Below are 19,552 nucleotides of genomic sequence, written 5' to 3'. Positions count from 1 at the left end.
TGCTGTAGAGGTTTTTCCCATGTGGGGTTGTTACAATCTATATACTTGGGGCTTTTCTTGTTTCTAGAAAGCTTGCTTAGGATAGAATCATAATTTTTCTCCACATTCATGTTCCAGTAAAAAGAAGTTTTACTTTCTAAGTTATTAAATATTCTAGTTTTATTCCCACTGCTACAGTTCAATCAGGTGTTAAAGTTTCCCTACTGGGAAGTTGTTCCCCTGACATGAAGAGAGCAAGAAAGGTTGTTCACAACCTGACAGGTATGTTTATGCCAAGTGGACAGTTTGGTACCAATGAACAAGAAGGAAGGGAAGAGGGAGATTTCATACTTTAGAAGCAGAGCCTCTGAAAGTTTTTTTTTTTTCCTAAAAGGCAGCAAAAATGAAATGGGGGCAAGAATAAGACAAACTCTTAAGAGCAAAAGTTAGCATTCACCCAGGAACCCACTCCATAAAGACAAGAATGGACGTCATATTTCTTCAAAGAAAGGCAAGTTCATACCACAGTTCCTAGAGTTTCCTGATGTAGGAGGGCAATTTGAAAGGAAAGGAAAGTTACTTACTGTTTGGGTCTACGTTTTCACAGAGTTCTGTCTTTGCCTCACCGTTGGGTCTGTCACTGGGTTTGTGTGACAGCCGCGATGACATGGTGGCTGCTGTGACTACCGCCTTGAAGCTTCGCTTCCGCTTCTGGACATTGAGTTCAGGGTGGAAAATGATGATGTACACTTTCGGCATGTATAGCATCCCCAGAGCCACTGATGCACTTAGGTTCATGGAGATTGTAAGTGTGGTAGTTTGTATGTAGAGCTAGGAGACACAACACACAAGACACTATTACAAATAAAATGACTGCAAAAGAAGTCTGAATACTTAACGTGACATCAAGAATGACTTTGGCTAGGAGAGAAATCATAGCCCTTTCTAGGGCCTTCTCATTAAAGGAAATCAGAACGACTGGGCAGATTTATCTGAGAGTGTTTACATGTATTAATTGATTGAATGCCTTTGGGTGAATCTGTGTACATGCTTGCCCTGGAGAAGTCTCTTACATAGAAGTTCATAGTAGTAAGCAGACTTGAAGTATTTTCAATCAGAATGGCAGATGAATATAAAGACATGAAAATCACAGAAGTGTGTAATCTTAAGTAAGGCTGCTTATTTTTTATCCTCCGTATATACATAAAAGAATTAGCACCACGTGATTTCTTGCTACACACTCTGGGACCTTTGAAAATTTGTTAGTATATATCCCTTCTTGTATTTTTTTAACTGTTTACCTTCACCATACCTACAGAATAGTGAGTTAGGTTTCCCTGAAAAGTAAGCCCTTCTTGCTCAGTTCTCATTTACAAAACACTGATAGCAAGGGCCCAAGATCTGGTGATGCTGGCTTGTCCAGTCTCTTTAGGTTGACAAATTGCCAATAGGGTGCACAACTCTCCTGACACTGTGTTATTTGTGGTTTGGATGGTGTCTCCATAACTGTCCTTGTCTCCTTTTGCTCCCTTAAAAAATCAGTAAACAACAATTCACTTACTGTGCAGTGTGTTAAATCACTACCTTGGTTATAAACTTCAAAAGATGTTGGTTGAGGGGTATGAGGAGTTGTAAGATCAGTAAGGTGAAAGCTATAGACAACTTGCCTGGTCCAGTTGTGTTTATGAAGTGCCTTCTTTTGTGATCTGGAGCCCCACCTCTATATATTTAGGTAGGGCCTTTTACATGATTTCTAAAGGCTAGATTAAATGTGAGGTGATGGATGTGTTAATTAACTTGATGTGGTAGTCATTTCTCAACTATACAAACATTAAAACATCACATTGTATGCTTTAAAAAGGATCATGTTGTATGAACCTAAACATATATAGTTTTTGTTAATCATACCCTAGTAATGCAATAAATAAATGGATACATTCATTCATTAATAGAACTTCTATTACATTAAAAAATGAATAGATACCGTGGCCTTTTGTGTCAGTGGAAAGCTGATGATACATTTATTCAATCATGGTATTCCATAACTATGCCTTCTCACTGATCAGAGGATAAAATCCCCATCCTTGATGGAGTCTACAAGGCCCCATGTGGTCTGTCCCCTGGCAATTTTTTCAGACTAATTTGCCACCACTTTTCCCTCCTACTCTTCTCCCCAGGCCACCATCCATATGGGCACTCCTTTACGTCTTAAAGATGTATTCATTCAACCATAGAACCTTTCATACATGTGATATTTCTTTATTTTTGCTTTCTTCTGTATGGAATGATTTTTCTCCGCTTCTTAGAACATCCATCCTAGGCTTCCCTCACCAATAGCCCCCAGTCTAGGCCAGCTTCTTTACTTATACACTCAAAGAACTGTTTTCTCTATATCATTGGTCTCCACTTGTAATTTTATATGCTTTGCCCTAATCATTTGACTACCCATCTCTCTCTGATCATGAAAGCAGGAATAAGTGTCTGTGGTGCATGGTTGTGCCTACAGTATTGACAAACAATAGGACTTAAATAAACATGATAGATGAGCTCATTTGTTTGTATAATGGGTGCCTTTTTCCTACCTGTGACTCAGTGGTTATACAGTCTTTCTCTAAACATACAAGAATTTCTATCAGACCTCTTAGCTGCCTGGATATTGCTGTATTATTTTTCAAGCTGAGGCTCTGGTAAAGAAATTAAAAGACACTTTGCCATCTTGTGTGGAAGGAATACAGTTTTCCAACAAACATTAATTTGAATGTGCATGTCTTTGAATGGTTTTAAGGAGCTGCCAGCGGCTAACTGTATAATACATAATGAATGTAAAATAGAAAGACAAAACAATATTGAATTAATGATCCTTTCAGTTGTGAATCAGACCATATTTTAAAAGCTCATCTTTTCCTATTGGAATACTTTTAGACTTTGAGCTCCATTCCACTATGCTAACCTATGGTATTTAAGAAAGGCTTATCATGGTCACATGGCTTTATGGAGCTAGGCACTGTTCCTTCCTTCCTTCATGATCCCTGCTGTCATCCTACTAATGAGGACTTTGCAAACCATGGTTTAGCAGTCCAAAAAAGAAAATAATATAATTTGACTTATGTGACCTTCAGTTTTGTTTCTCTGCTCATGAGCAAATTTTGCAGTTGAATAAATAATCCATAGTTTGTTTATTATTTAAACATAACTGTAAATTATGTATGTACATATGCTTATGTATGTGTGTGTATACACTTTTTCTTAACAAGACTACTTAGCAACTTAAGACCTCAAAAGCTATGATGTTCATTTTATGGAGTGTTTGATTCCATTATTCTCAAACTAGAGCCCATAGAGACTTGATATTTTGTTTTGAAAGTTTTGCAGTCTCTAGTGACACTTCAGAAGTATGTGAAAACCAACATGAATGCCACTGACCAAATTCCTACTCCCACATTTCCTCTTTATACTCCATAGTGTTTAAAAATGAGTGTTCTGAAGCTAGCCTGAGTTCAATTTCCATTTGCTAGTTCTGTGACCCAGGGCAAATAATCTGGGTATCTATGCCTCAGCTTTTGCATCTATAAATGGGAATGATAATAACAGTAGCTACTTATAATGTTGCTTTGACAATTAAATGAGTAAGGGTTGGTAAAGTACTTAGGATCAGACCCAGCAATACAATAAAAGTATTTTGGAATAAGTATATAGGTATGAAGATATGAAGGCTTTCGTCTATAGGGATCACACAGGTATTGGTCCACAAGGATTTGATGCCACCAAGCCCTAGGAGAGGATTTAAGTCACTGTCTCTCTGGCTTTTGGTGGGAGGCTCACCTTTTGACTGTGTTTATTCCACCATCAACTTATAGTACATTCTTTTAACAAATTATAATGTATTTATTTTAGTGTTGAAGCTGTTTCTGTTTTACCTGATGCTTATTGTAAAATACATTACCCTGTGTATTTAACTGTGGGTATTTGAAAATATTTTATCTTCTTTATAATTTCTTTAGCAATGTCAAAGAATTGGTTATCCTTGTTGGTCCCTTTCCATCAAGAGATAGAGGCCCTTGATACATAGTTTTACTGAGATCAAGCTCTCCCCAGGGCTGGCATTCAACTAACCCTCATTCTATTCTGGCTCTCTGAGGACCATCCCCAGTGGAGTTAAGTCTCCCCACCTAGGCCAATCCTCAATGACTCAGGCCTGTGCGAAGGACGCAGATTACCTTGGAATTTCCATGTGTTTTGATAAATTAAGCCTTAACTTCATCATCATCCTAAGTGAATTTCCAGAATCTAGTTTCTGTTCCTTGACTGAATGTGGCTTTTCTAACACCCATCATATATAATTCAGCTTATACAGCCAAAAAGCATTCAGGCAAGGAATTCACAGACAAGCCAACAAGGAGCTTTGCATATATTATAGAACAGTGGTTATTTTAAATTCTAATCCATAGAATTTAAGGCTATAGCTCTTCTCTCTGCCCCTCGGTTTCCTCACCTATAAAATGAAGACAATAATGATTCCTACCTCATATAGTTGTTTTTAAGATCTGATTAATATATGGAAAATGCTTAGCATAATGCCTAGGAAATATGTACCCATGAAATGTTAACTACTTATTATTATAACTATAACTATTTATACTCTGCTTAATATTTATTTAGATTAGGTTGTTGGGGGGGTACATCTCAAGATGAGACTTCCTCTGTAACCATTTTCATATATTTTAAACATTTTCATGTCTTATTGACTAATTAGGTTGTAGTGTCTAAAACACCAGGCATATTCACCTCTGGTCTGACTGAAATGTACCAGCAAGCAATTGTTGAATATACAAGTATATGCTTAATTTAATGCCAGACAAAGCCTACCTGAATCTTCCTCATCTTGGTCTAAGTTTATTATCGGGTAAAATGCTAACCCATATTGTGAGATGCCATTATTGTTCTGTAAGATGGTGTAGCAACTACGGTTACTTGAGCTCTCCTTGTCTAACTTTTTACTGCTAAGGTAGTTAGAAATTGGAAAAGTGGTTAGATAGTGCTCTTGAGAAACTTTGAAATTTGTCAACTTTTCTGCATAAATTTCAGAATCAGTGTAATTAAACACTATTTTGAAAGATTTCAAGGCAAGCTGTTAATAGTTGTAATAGTGACAGGCTTCAGGCTTTGAACATCATGGTATTTGAGATACTGTCCAAAGAATTATGAGAAAAAGAAGTAAGGAAAAAAAGTTATACGTCATAGAGGCAGATACAAAAATGGATCAAGAAAAGCTTAATTTCAGATTTTTGAGTTCATCAAAATACTCTCAACATCACCACTGATGTCCTTAGAAGTACACAAGTGATCTAATAATGTATTTATACTAATGAATTACCATCTTTATCTGTAAAAATACTGTATTAGAAGAGTCCTGGGGAGACACCTGGGTGGCTCAGTCAGTTAAGTGGCTGCCTTTGGTTTGGGTCATAATCCCGGGGTCATGGGATAGAGCCATGCACAGGACTCCCTGTTCAGTGGGAACCTGCTTCTCCCTCTCCCTCTGCTTGCTGTTCCCTCTGCTCATTCATTCTTTAATAAATAAATAAATAAATGAATAAACAAACAAACAAACAAAATCTAAAAAGAAGAAGAAGAAGAAGAAGAAGAAGAAGAAGAAGAAGAAGAAGAAGAAGAATCATCCTGGGACTATCTCATAGTGTCAGACCCACTCATGACCACATGCTGTGAATTTACTGTTGTATTTTCCAGATAGGCTATGTGAAAGACTTACTTTTCCACTGTTAGTGCATTCATCCACATATTGGTTCTCCATTTTTATGGAGATACTACCAAATGCCTGCATTGGCCCAAACACTAAGTACACCATTGTGAAGATGAGAGGCATTTTCCCTCCCTCAGGGAGCCAGATTCTAGTGGCAATCAAGGACTAACTAATTCTTCATGCATCAACTGCTCACCATGTCCTTTTTCACACAATGTATATTGGCCCATGTTTTCTCCTCCTCTTGTCATTTCCTTTGCTGACCTGTTTTACCTCTGACACCTTGTTTATATTTGATGCTTAATCCAGAGGTCCCTTCTCTATGTCTCCTGTCAGGGCAGTTTTCCTATTGGCCCTTCTCATAGGTACAGCTCCAAAGAGCATTTCACTTGGTCTGCTTGGAAGAGTACACCAGTTATTTGTGCTTTAACACTTGCTTTGAAAATGCAATGCATCCCTAGCAGAATGATATGTTAGGGAACAATTTAAGTCCAACCCAAAGTTCATGTTTGCACATGTGTGATTTCTTCCCCAAGATGAGCACAGTAAACTACATCTGGCTGTTCCAAGCCATGTGGGAACACACAAAATGCATGCATCCCACCCCCAAACATCTGCCTTGGTTCTCCTTGTACAATTTCACAATAAATCACAAGGAGCAATACTTCTGGCACCTGTTTCCACAAGCAAACTTTACCTCCTTTTTCTTAAGGTAAAATGCCATATTTATTGTAACATTTATGCACTGCTTAGCCATTTAACTTGTGGAAAACCATTCCACCATTTTTATTAGATTTTTAAAAAATATCACTGGTGATGTTTTTGAGTGTTTTGTCCATAACTCAATTTTTCCATAAATTTTGTGTTTTTATTGCACAGTTTTGTATAGCATGGTGATTTTTGAGAACACTTATGTCACATTATAGCAGAATCAACTGTATAATAAACATAGTATCTGCTACAAATTGTACACTTACTAAATTCTGGTTGAATAAAAAGTTCTGCACTTGAAGCAAGTATTAGGTACCATAAATACCCTTGGAATTCAACACTATTTTGAGAAAAGCTCTTATTTGTAGTCTATATTATCACCATTATTTTTGTGATTATTTGTGTGCCCCTATTTCCTTATTTCTAGAGTAGAGATAATAATAGTACCTCTCTTAGCAAGTTTTTGGGACCAAATGGGTTGACCATTGTGAAAGACACAGAAGGGTGTATAGCATGTAGCAACTACTCGATCAAGTGTATTAGTACCACTGATTTATTAATTGGCTATAACATAAAATAATGTTCTATGCCATTTTCCTTCATATTATCATAGTACATTTCAAAATGATGATCTTTCTTATGAAATCTGAATCATAGCCCTTTTGAAGAAGAGGCATTTCATTAAATTTGCTTCTCTTTTGTTTGAAAGGATTCTAAAACTCCCATTTTATATGTCATTGACTCTTTTATGAGAAATAATAAATTTTGTGCATCCCCAAGTGACAGTTGAGAATTGGGACAAGAAGGCCTTTATGGAATCTTCAGGTGGGGAGGGAACGTTTCATAATCCTCACGACATCCCAAAGTCTGGGTAATAAAAATGAAAAGTATGTCTGATGAGTCCCAGAAAAGAGGAAGGGTACATTATTACCTGACAGATGCTTGCAACATTCATATGACTGAATTGAAATGAAAGTTCCTGGCAGGTAAGACCAATATTTCTATCTTTACCACCTGTACCCCTTGCTTTCTAATTAGAGTAACCATGTTTTTGATGGAAAAAAATAATGGCATATATTTGGGAATGGGACAGAATGTTTGCAATTAGGACTTCTCAGACATCTGGAGGGTCGAGACATTGAGGACTCTTGGCTTAGTTATCAAGTAATGCATGATGACAAAAGGATTCATTATAATTATGAGGGAAAGATATTGTTTTTTTGGGGTAGAGAGAGCTTAATCTTCTAGAAAGTGTTGTTATTAGAATTGATTTCAAATCTTGGTCTCTGATGGTTGGTTGGTGATGTTGGGCAAGCTACTTCACCTCTGGCAAGTGACAGATTTAAAATTCAGACCCTAGCAGTTTGTTACCAGAGTCTCTGATATATAAACCCACTTCACTCTACCACTACTATGGAGATCATCTCACCATTTGAAGTTTAAAGGGTATTGTGTGTGAAAAGTAGTGCACAGTGCCTAGCATATGGTGGGTGCTCAGGAAATATAAGTGTATTTTTTAAAGTAGATGGCCCCCTCATCTGTAGATAATTTTCATGCTCTTCTTTTTAGACCTCATATCTGTAATTAGCTAATAAAGAGGGAGGGAGAGAGGGAAGGAAGGATAGAGGGAAGTGGGATATATCTAACGAGATATACACACCAAATAGTATAGGCCACATTTAGTAGATAGATGTCTGGCATAGAATTATAAATAATGAAGGCAACCAGGTGATTATTAGACAAGACCTAGTTTTATTGTATTTTTTGTCATTTAGTATTTATAGGCAGACTTGGTATTATATCTATACACAATTACATTCTTTATTTGGATAGACATAAGACATGCACTCCAGGTGAATGTGAATCAGTTTCTAGAGTATAAGATAAGATATCATGCTTGAAATCACCTACATCTCAGTTCTTTGCTCTTTTGAGGAGAAGCCTGGTGCTGTGTCTATTCCAGTGAGATGCTGTTAATAAAACTGACCACATGCTTGGGAAGTTCACTGCTTTGCTCCCTATAACATCCTCAAGAGGTCCAGGCCACCTCAATAGCCAGTTCTTCCAGGCAGTCACTTATGATTTTGCTGGGCATATGAATTTCTTTCCTCCACCGGCCATCTGACTCCTCAATTTTGATTTCAAGATATTTTCCCCCTATAACTACAAGGCAGAAGATTTGCTCTTTTATATAAAGCCAATACTGACGTTGTTCACCCTGTTGTGTTATCTAGAAGGATATTTACCATTCCTGCTGGGATGAGAGCCCTACAATTGTTAGGTCACTACCTTGCAGTGATTTAACATACAAAGGCAAAGTGTTTTCTCCACAGTCAGCCTGGAGAGACACACTTCTGCCAAATTCCATTGGCTCCCTTGAACCCTTGGCCACATTCATCAAGAGTAAACCTAACAGCCTTTTTGTAGGAGGCAACCTCAAATTCTTTCTTACAATGTGAAAATGTTTGCACCTTGCTGGGGAATACATTAGGTAAAATATGATGATGTTCTATATTACTTTGCAAATAAACCAAGTAGACTTTTATTTATTTTTTTTAGAAGGTTTTTTTTTTTTATGATAGTCACACAGAGAGAGAGAGAGAGAGAGAGAGAGAGAGGCAGAGACACAGGCAGAGGGAGAAGCAGGCTCCATGCACCGGGAGCCCGACGTGGGACTCGATCCCGGGTCTCCAGGATCGCGCCCTGGGCCAAAGGCAGGCGCCAAACTGCTGCGCCACCCAGGGATCCCCAAGTAGACTTTTAAAAAGTTGTATTTAAACTATTCTGTTGCTTTATTTAAAAAAAAATTATTCCATTTTGTGAGGGGTTGAGGGGCAGAGGAAGAGGGAGAGGAGAATCTAAAGTAGACTGCCTGCTGAGCACAGATCCGGATGAGGGACTTGATCTCATGACCCTGTTATGACTTAAGGTGAAATCAAGAGTTAGATGCTCAACTGACTGAGTCACCCAGGTGCCCCTAAAGTATTCTGTTTCTAATGTTGTCATTTGGAATACTCCCATTTCTGTGAGCGCAAAGCTGTCTCATCTTGCCAACTTTCAAAGTCATCTTTATAGTTCTAATGAACATGAGATAGAAATCAAATGAAAAAAAAACTGATGTCAAATTAATAACTAAAAGAAAGATATAATCTTTGCATTACTTGGTATAGTCAATGTGTTTTAAGTTGGATTTGTGAAGTGTTTGTTGAAACTGGACCCAAGAATGTCATTGACAAGAAGACAAAGTCAGGCTCTTAACTAAAATAAAATGCATTCTTATCTCAGTTTTCAAAGCCATTGACAATGGCTTTCTGTTGAACTTTGACAAGTTTTGATTATCTTAATCATACAGCTTTCTCTTTTATCTTTCTAGTGCTGGCTGTTATTTTTGTTGCTCTTCCTCTGTTCCTTTTGGACTGGGCTGTGGAACCTTTCTTTCTGCTTTTGAAATTCATTTCCCCTTCCATTCACTCATAGTTTAACATGTACCATCTTTAGCTCCCTGCTTTTGCACAGCACCAGTGTGGTGATGGGCATGTGGGTGAATGCAGGCCTCCAAACCAGTGCCATGCTGTGTAGCATGTTGCGGCACCCATTAGAGTATGTGCCAAGTGTTGCCCTTGGCTGATGGACAAAACACTTCAATAGCTGGAACTTAGGCCAGCTGAATGGCCCATCCAAGGGTATCTTATGCTCTGAATTCCTCATCAGGGCCCTTAGCTGTGTCATGGTTTATGCCCCAAAGGAGCCCAAATAACTACAATGAAACTTTACTCAAAATTGTCAACAAATATTTGCTCAACCTATGGCCCTAACTGGAACAATGAAGGCTCAGAAATTGGGCAGGGAAATAATAACCATTCTGTCAAGAGAAATATTGTGAAAGGGAGTGAGCCTGGCTAAGGAGTATGAACTGGATGGTTCATGATTTTAATCCTGACTTCACAAGATCCCTTTTGCTTTGCCTCTACTTGCAAAGTCTTGTGTCAGAGACCTCAAACTGCTATTTTCTACTCACTCTTAGAGCTTATAGTCTGGCCTCTATAATCACCTGCTCCAAGTTTGTCCTCTTAACCTTCTTAGGCTCCTTGTCAGACATGAGAGGTTTTTTCCCAGGTGTCATTTCTTTTTACAACTCAATGCTGAGGACAGTACTTTTAGTGGCTTCAGCTATCCTGCTACATTTGCTTAATTTCCCATCATACTTGGAATAAAGATAAAATCCTCAACATGGTCCAAGGAAATCGGCAAGTAGGAAATCCTTCAAATATGCAATGCTCTGTCCATCCTCAAAGCTTTTGAACATGCTATTCCATCTGCCTCAGATGCTATTCCCACTCATCTTTACCTGACTGCCTCCTACCTGCCTTTCAGGTCTCAGTCTTCCTCCTCTGACTCTCAGATGTAAATGGTGACCTTCTTCTCTTGCTTGCTCATAGAACGTATCATGCCACTTCATTACATTAATCACAATTTGTGGTTATTCATTCAAGTATTTATTTCATAGGTATCCTGTCACTAGACTATCCTCCCTCCACCCACCCCAACCATCCCCCCTCCCCCCTGCCAATGAAGGCATGAACCATACCCTTCAATAGGTCTATAGGTCCTGGAACATAGTAAGTGTCCAGTTCATAACAGCTGAACAAATGAATAAATACAGGGCAGGAGATAGATACTGTGCAGCCAAGAGCAGTAAAATGTGTGACTAGTGCACTGGAATTACAGTCAGGAATTCTGGATTTGGATGCAGGCTCTGCTGCTTACTAATACCAGGGAGATCTTGACCACCTCCCTTAGCCTTTCTAAGCTTAAATATTGCTATTTACAATATGAGGTGAGTAATGGCATCTACCCCAGCTATAACAAGGAAGAAATGACTTGTAAGTGGTCATACTTCTTCAACGCTAAAGCTCCAGTCGGAGTGTTGTGCTGATAAAATTTATGTCTGTGTAGCACGGGATAATGTAACCATGTCCAGAGGCTCTTTGTCTCTGAACAATCATAATTGCTTTCCATTTTTTCAAATACTTTTTCCTCTAGCAATTTCAGTGGTTTCACTTCTTTCTCTAGCCCTGGACCTGGGGTACTCCTCTGGCCTAGACATGGCATTTCAGAGCTAATAAATAGAGGAGGTAAAACATAGAGATAAATTGTCTCAAATAATAGGGAGAGAACCAGAATATTTTGTGGAAATCAAGGAGGAAAAAGAATAGTCAGAAGTGAGCAAATCAAAGGCAGGGACCATGGTTCATTTATCTTTGCACCATCATGCCTGGCATAAGGAACAGGTTCAATATATGTTTGATGAATGAGATGGTCTTCATTCATTTGACAAACTGAAGCCAAATTCAAAGGAATGTATTCATCTTTATTTCACAGCTCATCATCTCTCTCTGCCTCCTAGCCACTTTCATATTCCTAAGATGCCATGCTCTAGTCTGCCACAGGGCCTTTGTATATGCTTTCTCCTTTCCCTGGAATGTTTCCCCACCCCCACCTACCTAGTTTTATTTATTTTTTAAAGATTCATGCAAGTATCACTTCTTCAGCCAAGTTTTTTCTAATCAGAACTAGGTAATAGCATCATGTTATAAACTCTCAAAGCAACCATAAGATTCATATTTGTGTGTGTGTGTGTGTGTGTGTGTGTGTGTGTGTGTGATAAATAACTGTCTCCTCCACCAAGAAGCATGTCTGTTTATATTTTATCCTTGCCTGGCACTGTGGTGTGTGTGGGGGGGGAATGGGCGGGCAATACAAATGACTTAGTTGATAATGATATTGTTAGGAAAGTATGTCTTAGTGATAAGGAAGTAGACATTGTATTTGCAGTCTTTGGCTCCATCCCTTGTCCTTCTTCCATAGAGCAGAGAGTCAAGAGGGTACCTGGCAGGAAGGAGCAAATGTGACATTCTCATGGACTTACACTGTCTATAAAATGTACTTTCCAAATTGGCCCAAGGGAAGAAATGACTATGTTGTCCTGGAGGTTGCCACCTACATTTCTTAAACCCTTTTTCATGTGTTCACCAATAAATAAGTGAGTAAGTAAAATAATTGCCAATAATGACTCCATTGGAGCCAGAAGTAGCAATGAAAATCAGCAACACCGTCCCTTTTGAAAGATTTTTTCTTTTAAAAAGCTTGCACTAACACCAGGTTATTTTTTTTTTTTTAAGATTTTGTTTATTTATTCATGAGAGACACAGAGAGAGGCAGAGACAGGCAGAGGGAGAAGCAGGCTCCATGCTGGGAGCCTGACCTGGGACTCAATCCTGGGTCTCCAGAATCATGCACTGGGCTAAAGGCGGCACTAAACTGCTGAGCCACCGGGGCTGCCCTAACACGAAGCTAACATCTAATTGTCTCTTTCTAATGAAAAAAGAAAAAAGAAATGGTTGCTATGACAACGCAGTGAAGCATGCATTTTGTTTTTGTTTTTATTTGACAAAACCTGATGACTTTGACTTAACTCAGACCATATGTGCATTTTAGTTTTGCAATTTTGATCTTTCCTGGGATTTTTCAGAAGTATCACTAAAGATCACTTAATGAATCCACCTTCTTTAGAAAGTGTAATAGCAATGAACAAGACAAAAAAAGGACAGGTGAGAGATAATTTTAGTAAGGAGAAATGAAAGGACATGGGATGGGTTGGGTGGGAGGAAATAAGAGGAATGAGGAACTAAGGGATCATTTTTTACATTTTACCTCATTTTAAGAAAACCCCAGGAGAGTACCACTCTAAATAACATCAAAAAATGCATAAACCCTAGAGTGAGTTTGAAGTATCTTAAAAAAAAAAAAAAAAGGTAGACTGGCTAAAAATTTTTCTAAGAGATTTGAAGTGATATTAGCTTGTTTAGATCTCAGGACCCCTTTGGGAGTGGTAGGACACAGGCATTTATTTATACTAGCTTCATCTCTCTCAATGCCAATGAGCTCTGATTTAAATCTAGCTGACCACACAAAAGCCAGTCCTTCACCCTCATTTATTTTTGTGGTTAAGATTTCCTCTCCAAGCCTCTAGCCTGCATTTATTCCTACTTGGAATTCCTAAATCACTCCTTAAAACATTTTTTCTTCTTTAGAAACCACAAAAGAGTTCCATAAAATGGTTAAGCAACAAGCATCTGAGTGGATTCCTATCTCTCCACACCCTCCAAAATATCTAGGTTCATGTATAATAATTTAAGAAAAAAAATCTTAAAGTCTACTGTTTCATCTGAGTCTTGAAACTGTGTCACAGTTTGATTATAATTCTAAGAAAGATGGATGAATGAAATCTTAAAACATACTTTTAAAGGAAATTCTCTCTTCGGTCTTAGCTTATGGAATCACCATATGCTATGGGAAGGAAGTAAGACATGAAAGGTCTCCTCCATAGCTTATTCATTGATGTCTACAGAGATTTCGGGCCCACATGTCAGAGTACCCTGCAGCAGAGGGCTCTGAGAAGGTTATTCTCATTTATATGCCACTAGATGTTTATTATCTTTAATGTAGGGATCATCACCTTTGCCATCCTCATGGGGCTGCTGACACAATTAAACAGACATCTCACGTAACATTGAAAGCAGAGCTTTCTCTGCCAAACCTGTTTCTGCCCTAATTTTCCTCATCTCAGGGAAGTGTTACTTCCATCTACCTGGTTGCATAAATTAGGTTATTCTTGAATACTTGCAGTTCCCTCACTTTGTACCCTTTATATTAAGGCCATTAGCTAGTTGGCTAATATTATCTATAAAATATTTCTAGAATCTTTTCCTTTCTCTTCCCCCTGGACCCCCTACCCCATCTTAAATGTTTAATCAATTAACACATCTAAGTACAGAGAACAGTGGTTGCCATTTGTAAGTTCTCAAATTTAGCAACAATGATGATGGTAATGAGGATATGATGCACTTTCACATTGTTCCTGGGGTGCTATAGTACCATCCCAACTGGTTTTACTACACTCATTTTTTGGCTCCCTTTGACCAACTCTGTACAGAGTAACCAGAATGTCTTTATAAAGACTGCAAATCAGATCACACAGTCCCCAGTAAAACATCTTTCAAAGACTTTCCATTGCTTTTTGGTACCTGGCCTGGCTACATTTCAAACTTGTTAACTAGTCTCTCTTGAATATGATTAATCTACATTGGCATTCTTGAATGCCCTGAGCTCATTTCCAGCAAAGGGACTGAGCACACACCATTCTCCCTGCCCAGAATTTTTTTTTCCTGAGTTCTTCACCCAGATAACTCTTAACTCATCTGTTAGGTTCAACTTCCATGCATTTATCTCTGACACTTTCTGTGATTACCTGCTGCTCTACGAACTTGAGTTTTCTCCTTCCATGATGTTCTTTCACTGCAGTCTATTCTTTTTATTCATTGTACATATTATAATCAGTAATGGTCAACATAATTATGGATTCATTTATCCCAACTCTTCGTCTCCTACTAGAATTTAAGCTTTATAGTGGCAGGAATGCACCTGTCACAAAAAAAGGACTTCACAAGTATATATATTTTTTAATTAGTGAAGAAGGATAGCAGTTAAAAAAATGTAATTCTAAAGTAAGGTGCAAATATAAACATCCCAATGAGTAAAACCTAGTGGTGCTACAAATATATTTTGGGTAGATGTTTGTTCTTAGAGTGAATATAGTCAGAAGACATTAAGTCAAAATCCCAAGTTTCCAGAAAGGTCTTAATTTTATGTTCAGGGTATCACAGTGATGAGGAGCAAAGCTAAGATGTAAGTTGAGGTCTTTTGGCCTCACCAAAGTTCACTCTACTATATTCACATTCAACTAAAAAGCTTATTTAATAAAAGAATGAATCATAGAACTGTTTAGTTTTTTATTCTCCAAGGCTTTAATTGCCAATGCATAGAAAAACAAACAGCTCTAAGTATTTCTAAAGGAACTGACAAATTTCCCATTCTTTACCATAGATTCCGTATTTGTATAAGTGTGTTTTATATTTAAGTCCATATTCCCTACTAAGAATAATGTGTGAATATCATCTGCATGTGATTGAAACTATGTCCAATTTCCATGCCAAATCCAGCTTCTTGTCAAGAGGATGCAGCATTACTGTCTTCCCCTCAATTGTGCAGATGCTTACACTCAGGGAGATGGCCCAAATTATAAAAGGTGTGCTTGAGCAGGCAGGAATAAAAGAAATGAAAAATAAGTAATATGCAAATGTCATGTAAATATTATCTGAAGCATGAACAGGTTGCAATGTCTAATGGTTCTGCTGACATGTGTTTATTATGTGATGACTGGCTGATTTGAGAAGGGCTAGAGTAGACCAAGGAAACTGCAGGGATGAGAGGAAGGGAATTATCAGGAAGGTAAACTGGAATTCTTTTTCTTTTTCTTTTTTTTAAGGTTGTATTTATTTATTTATTTCAGACAGAGAGACAGCATGAGTGGGGCCAGGGGGAAGGGGCAGAGGGAGAAGCAGACTCCCCTCTGAGCAGGGAGCCAGACATGGGGCTAAATCCCAGGACCCTGGGATCATAACCCGAGGGAAGGCAGATGCTTATCTGACTGAGCCACCCAAGACCCCACACTCTTTGATTTTCAAGCAATATCTTTGTTTATTCCTTTAGTGATGGGACAGGACTCCTTCTCCCTCCTTTCACTTTCTAACTATTTCGCATATACATAAGATGGAATAAATAAAGGGCAGTTAGCAATTTCCCTCCAGGAAGAGATTCTGTGAATAAAAACACATAAAGAGCTAATGCTTAAAGGGCCCTGCAGTGGGATAGGTCTGATCCCTTTATGAACATATGGGATGGATCTGAAACATGGAGTACCCATACCTGAGGATACGAACCAGGAAGTGGCACCTTTAGGAAGGGCACCTTTAGGAAGGGCACTAAAGGGGATTTATTCCCCATGACTACAATAAAGAGGCAGTGTCGGGGGTGACCTCCAAAGGAAAGACCTCCCCATGTCAAGAAGCTGACTAGGAGAGAGGAGACCTTCCTTGGGCTGGGAAAGGAAATACGGCTGTAACCTTAAGGTATGGACTATATGTACATCTCTCTGGACTCTGGGATATTTGACTGGCTGAATATATGGTGTTTAAAAATGAACTATCCCACCTATTACTTCTACTATGGTGAAGCTGTAAGTGTGAGTCTTACATATGTTGGAGATGTTTTGGGATAAGTGTCTTGCCCTTGTGGTCAGAAAAGTGTTACTCTTTTTGTTAAGACTTAGAGCAACTAGGTTATTAATGGTGTAGGGATGAAGTCATTGGACTTCAGGTGTCAGCAGACCTGGATTCTGCTCTGCCACCTAATAGTTATAGGATTTGGAAAAAGCCATTTGTAAATATATTTGTGACAGTGTATTGTCATCGTCACCTTTAGCCTCAGAAAAGTGTCTGTTCTCTTAAGCTAACTACATTTAAAACAAAACAATACGAAACGCATAGTCTCCATATCATGCCATGACTTGGGAAAGCTAAGCCATCCTTTGACTAAAATTAGAATTTTGAAATCATTTCTATACTCACAATTTATAAAAGTGATAAAGGACAATATACCAGTTACTTTAGAAGCATTATAAACAGTCATGCATGAGAAACTATGAAGAACTTTTCAAAGAACCACACAAAGCAGGGTATTGTGGATGCCGTGTCACACCACCCAACAGAATTCCCCATCAGGAGTGAGGGACTTATTTCCCAAGATGCTGGGGGTGGAAGAGGCTCCTGTTGCCTAAGGTTCTGTCCTGCATCACTGGGACATGCCGGGGTATAAAAGCTTATCCATCTTGGCCCAGGAAGGGACGAACCGTCCCTCTGAAGGGGCAGCTTCAGAGCTTCTCAAGAGGCATCAGCTGAGACCTTGATTCTGCATCATGGCCCAAGTTTTCCCTTTATCCTAAACCTGTTTCTCTTCCTTCTACCTATTGTTGTTGATACTAGGGGCACTCCAAAATAAGCCTGCACTTGGGCTCCCAAGGAAGCCAACCTGAGGATTGGCATATCAGTTGGAATTCTGGGCATCTCAGTTACAATCACAGTTAAGAATTTTCTCAAAACAATTTATTCTACAGCCCGTTTTGCAGCATTTACCTACAACATTTATAGCATGCACTAAGCAAAACCAGCAGATCTCAGACAAAATGTAGCTCCTCCCCAGAACTTGTTCCTCCACTTCTTTGTGTATCTATGAACAGAAACGTTGCCCTCTCTCACTTTTCACATCCAGACACATGTAAGTACATAGACTACATATGTTCCCCCCCACCCAAATTTTATTTTAAAAACTTCAAAATTTTCAGAAACTTTGACAGAGGACAAAGGATATCTGTACAGTTCTCATTGAGGTCTACCACTTGTTGATACTCCACTGCATTGTTTTCTCTTTCTGCCAGACACTTATTTCCATATGTAACACCTAAGGAAATGGGTGTTTGCTACATAACCACAATAGTGTTATCACATCTAATATATTTAGCAAATACACTGTATCATGTAATACATGATAACAAAGCCAAGTTCCCGCATTCTTCATGAAAAAGTCTCCTAAGATTTTTCCCTAGTCCAAAATTCAGTCAAGCTTCATGCACTGCATTTGAGTACGTTTCTCTAGATTCTTATAAATTAGAGCAGCCTTTTTGTCTTTGTTTTTAAAATTGTTTTGTTGATATAAACAATAAACTGACATATTTAAAGAGTAAAATTTGATGTTTTGACACATGTACACCAGTGAAATCATTACTACAATCAAGGTAGTAAACATATGCATCAGCTCCAAAAGTGTCCTCCTCCCCCTAATCTTTCCCCTTCACGCCTCCATACCCCTCCATCCCCACCCTTCCATCTCCAGGCAACCACTGATTTGCTATTTGTCATTGTAAATTAATTTGCATTTTATAGTTTTATATAAATAGGATCATATAGTGTGTACTGTCTTCTGTCAGGCTTTTTAAATTCAGCATACTTATTGTGAGATTCAACCAAATTGTTGAATGTTTCAATAGTTCACTTGTTTGTATTGCTAAGCAGTATTCCACTGTATGGTTGCATCACTTTTTTTTTTTTACATCACTTTTATTTAATCATTCATCTGTGAATGGACAACTGGGTATTTCCAGTTTTGGCTATTATAATAAGGCTGTTAGGAACATCATACCAAAGATTTTGTGTAAATATATTTTTCCACTTTATTTGGGGGTATACAACCAAGAGAGGAATGTCTGGACCATAGAGTAAGTATATGATTAACTTTTTTAAAAATTGCCAAACTACTTTCTGAAAAGATAGTACCATTTTATGTTCTTGCCAGCAGTGTATGAGAGTTGCAGTTCCTCAAAATCCTCTCCAACATCTGGTATGGTCAGTCTTTTTCAATTATAGCCATTCTAATAGGGGTTTAGTAAAATCTCATTGTCAATTTAATTTGCAATTTCCTAGTAGCTAGTAATATTCAGCAGATTTCATAGGATCATTTGTTATTTGTGCATCTTCTTTGGTGACATGCTTTGTTCAAATCTTTTGGCTGTTTGTTTGTTATTGGGTTTTTTCCCTACTGCTAAAATCTGAGAGTTTTGGATTCTAGATATAGGACCTTTACCAGATATGTGCTTTGCAAAGATTTTTCTCCTAGTCCATGGCTTGTCTTTTTCATTATCTTATACTGTATTTTGAAAAGTAGAAGTTTTTATTTTGGGTAAAGTATAATTTTTTAATTTGTTCTTTTATAGATTGTGCTTTTGATGCGATATCTAAGAAATCTTAGCCTAATCCAAGGCCACAGAGACTCTCTCCTCTCTATTCTAGAAGTTTTAGAGTTTGGGGTTTTATATTTAGATCTATAATACATTTTGCGTTAATTTTAAAATATGGTACTAGGTATAGATCTAAGTTCATTTTGGGGGGATATGAATATCCTTCTAGCACAATTTGTTTAAAAGGCTATCCTTTCTCTCCTGCATTACCCTTGTACCTGTGTCAACAATTAGTTGTCTATACATGTGTGTTTTCTTTTTAATGGACTCTATTCAGTATCATTGATCTATTTGCCTTTCTTTACACTAATATCATATTATAGCTTTATCATAACTCTTAATATCAGATG

At 38.0% G+C, this 19,552-nt stretch overlaps 1 protein-coding gene across 7 annotated transcripts in view; it reads right to left on the bottom strand.

The window, feature by feature from the left end:
- GRM7 (glutamate metabotropic receptor 7) overlaps nt 1-19,552 on the bottom strand; it is an 828,976-nt gene that overhangs the window by 55,500 nt on the left and 753,924 nt on the right. For 6 of the 7 annotated variants that reach the window (XR_005989125.1, XR_005989127.1, XR_005989126.1 and 3 more), the window contains exon 9: nt 564-810. Coding sequence is in view for 4 of the 7 variants with exons in the window: in XM_041764566.1 (XP_041620500.1) it covers nt 564-810 (247 nt within the window). In the remaining 3 variants the exon portion in view is untranslated. Of the gene's footprint in view, nt 1-563; nt 835-19,552 lie in introns of those variants that run through there. The other variant, XM_041764568.1, reaches the window with a different exon arrangement.

Source organism: Vulpes lagopus, chromosome 7, assembly GCF_018345385.1.
Source record: "Vulpes lagopus strain Blue_001 chromosome 7, ASM1834538v1, whole genome shotgun sequence".
Lineage (NCBI taxonomy): Eukaryota > Metazoa > Chordata > Mammalia > Carnivora > Canidae > Vulpes > Vulpes lagopus.
This window is presented reverse-complemented; position numbering and strand designations above follow the sequence as displayed.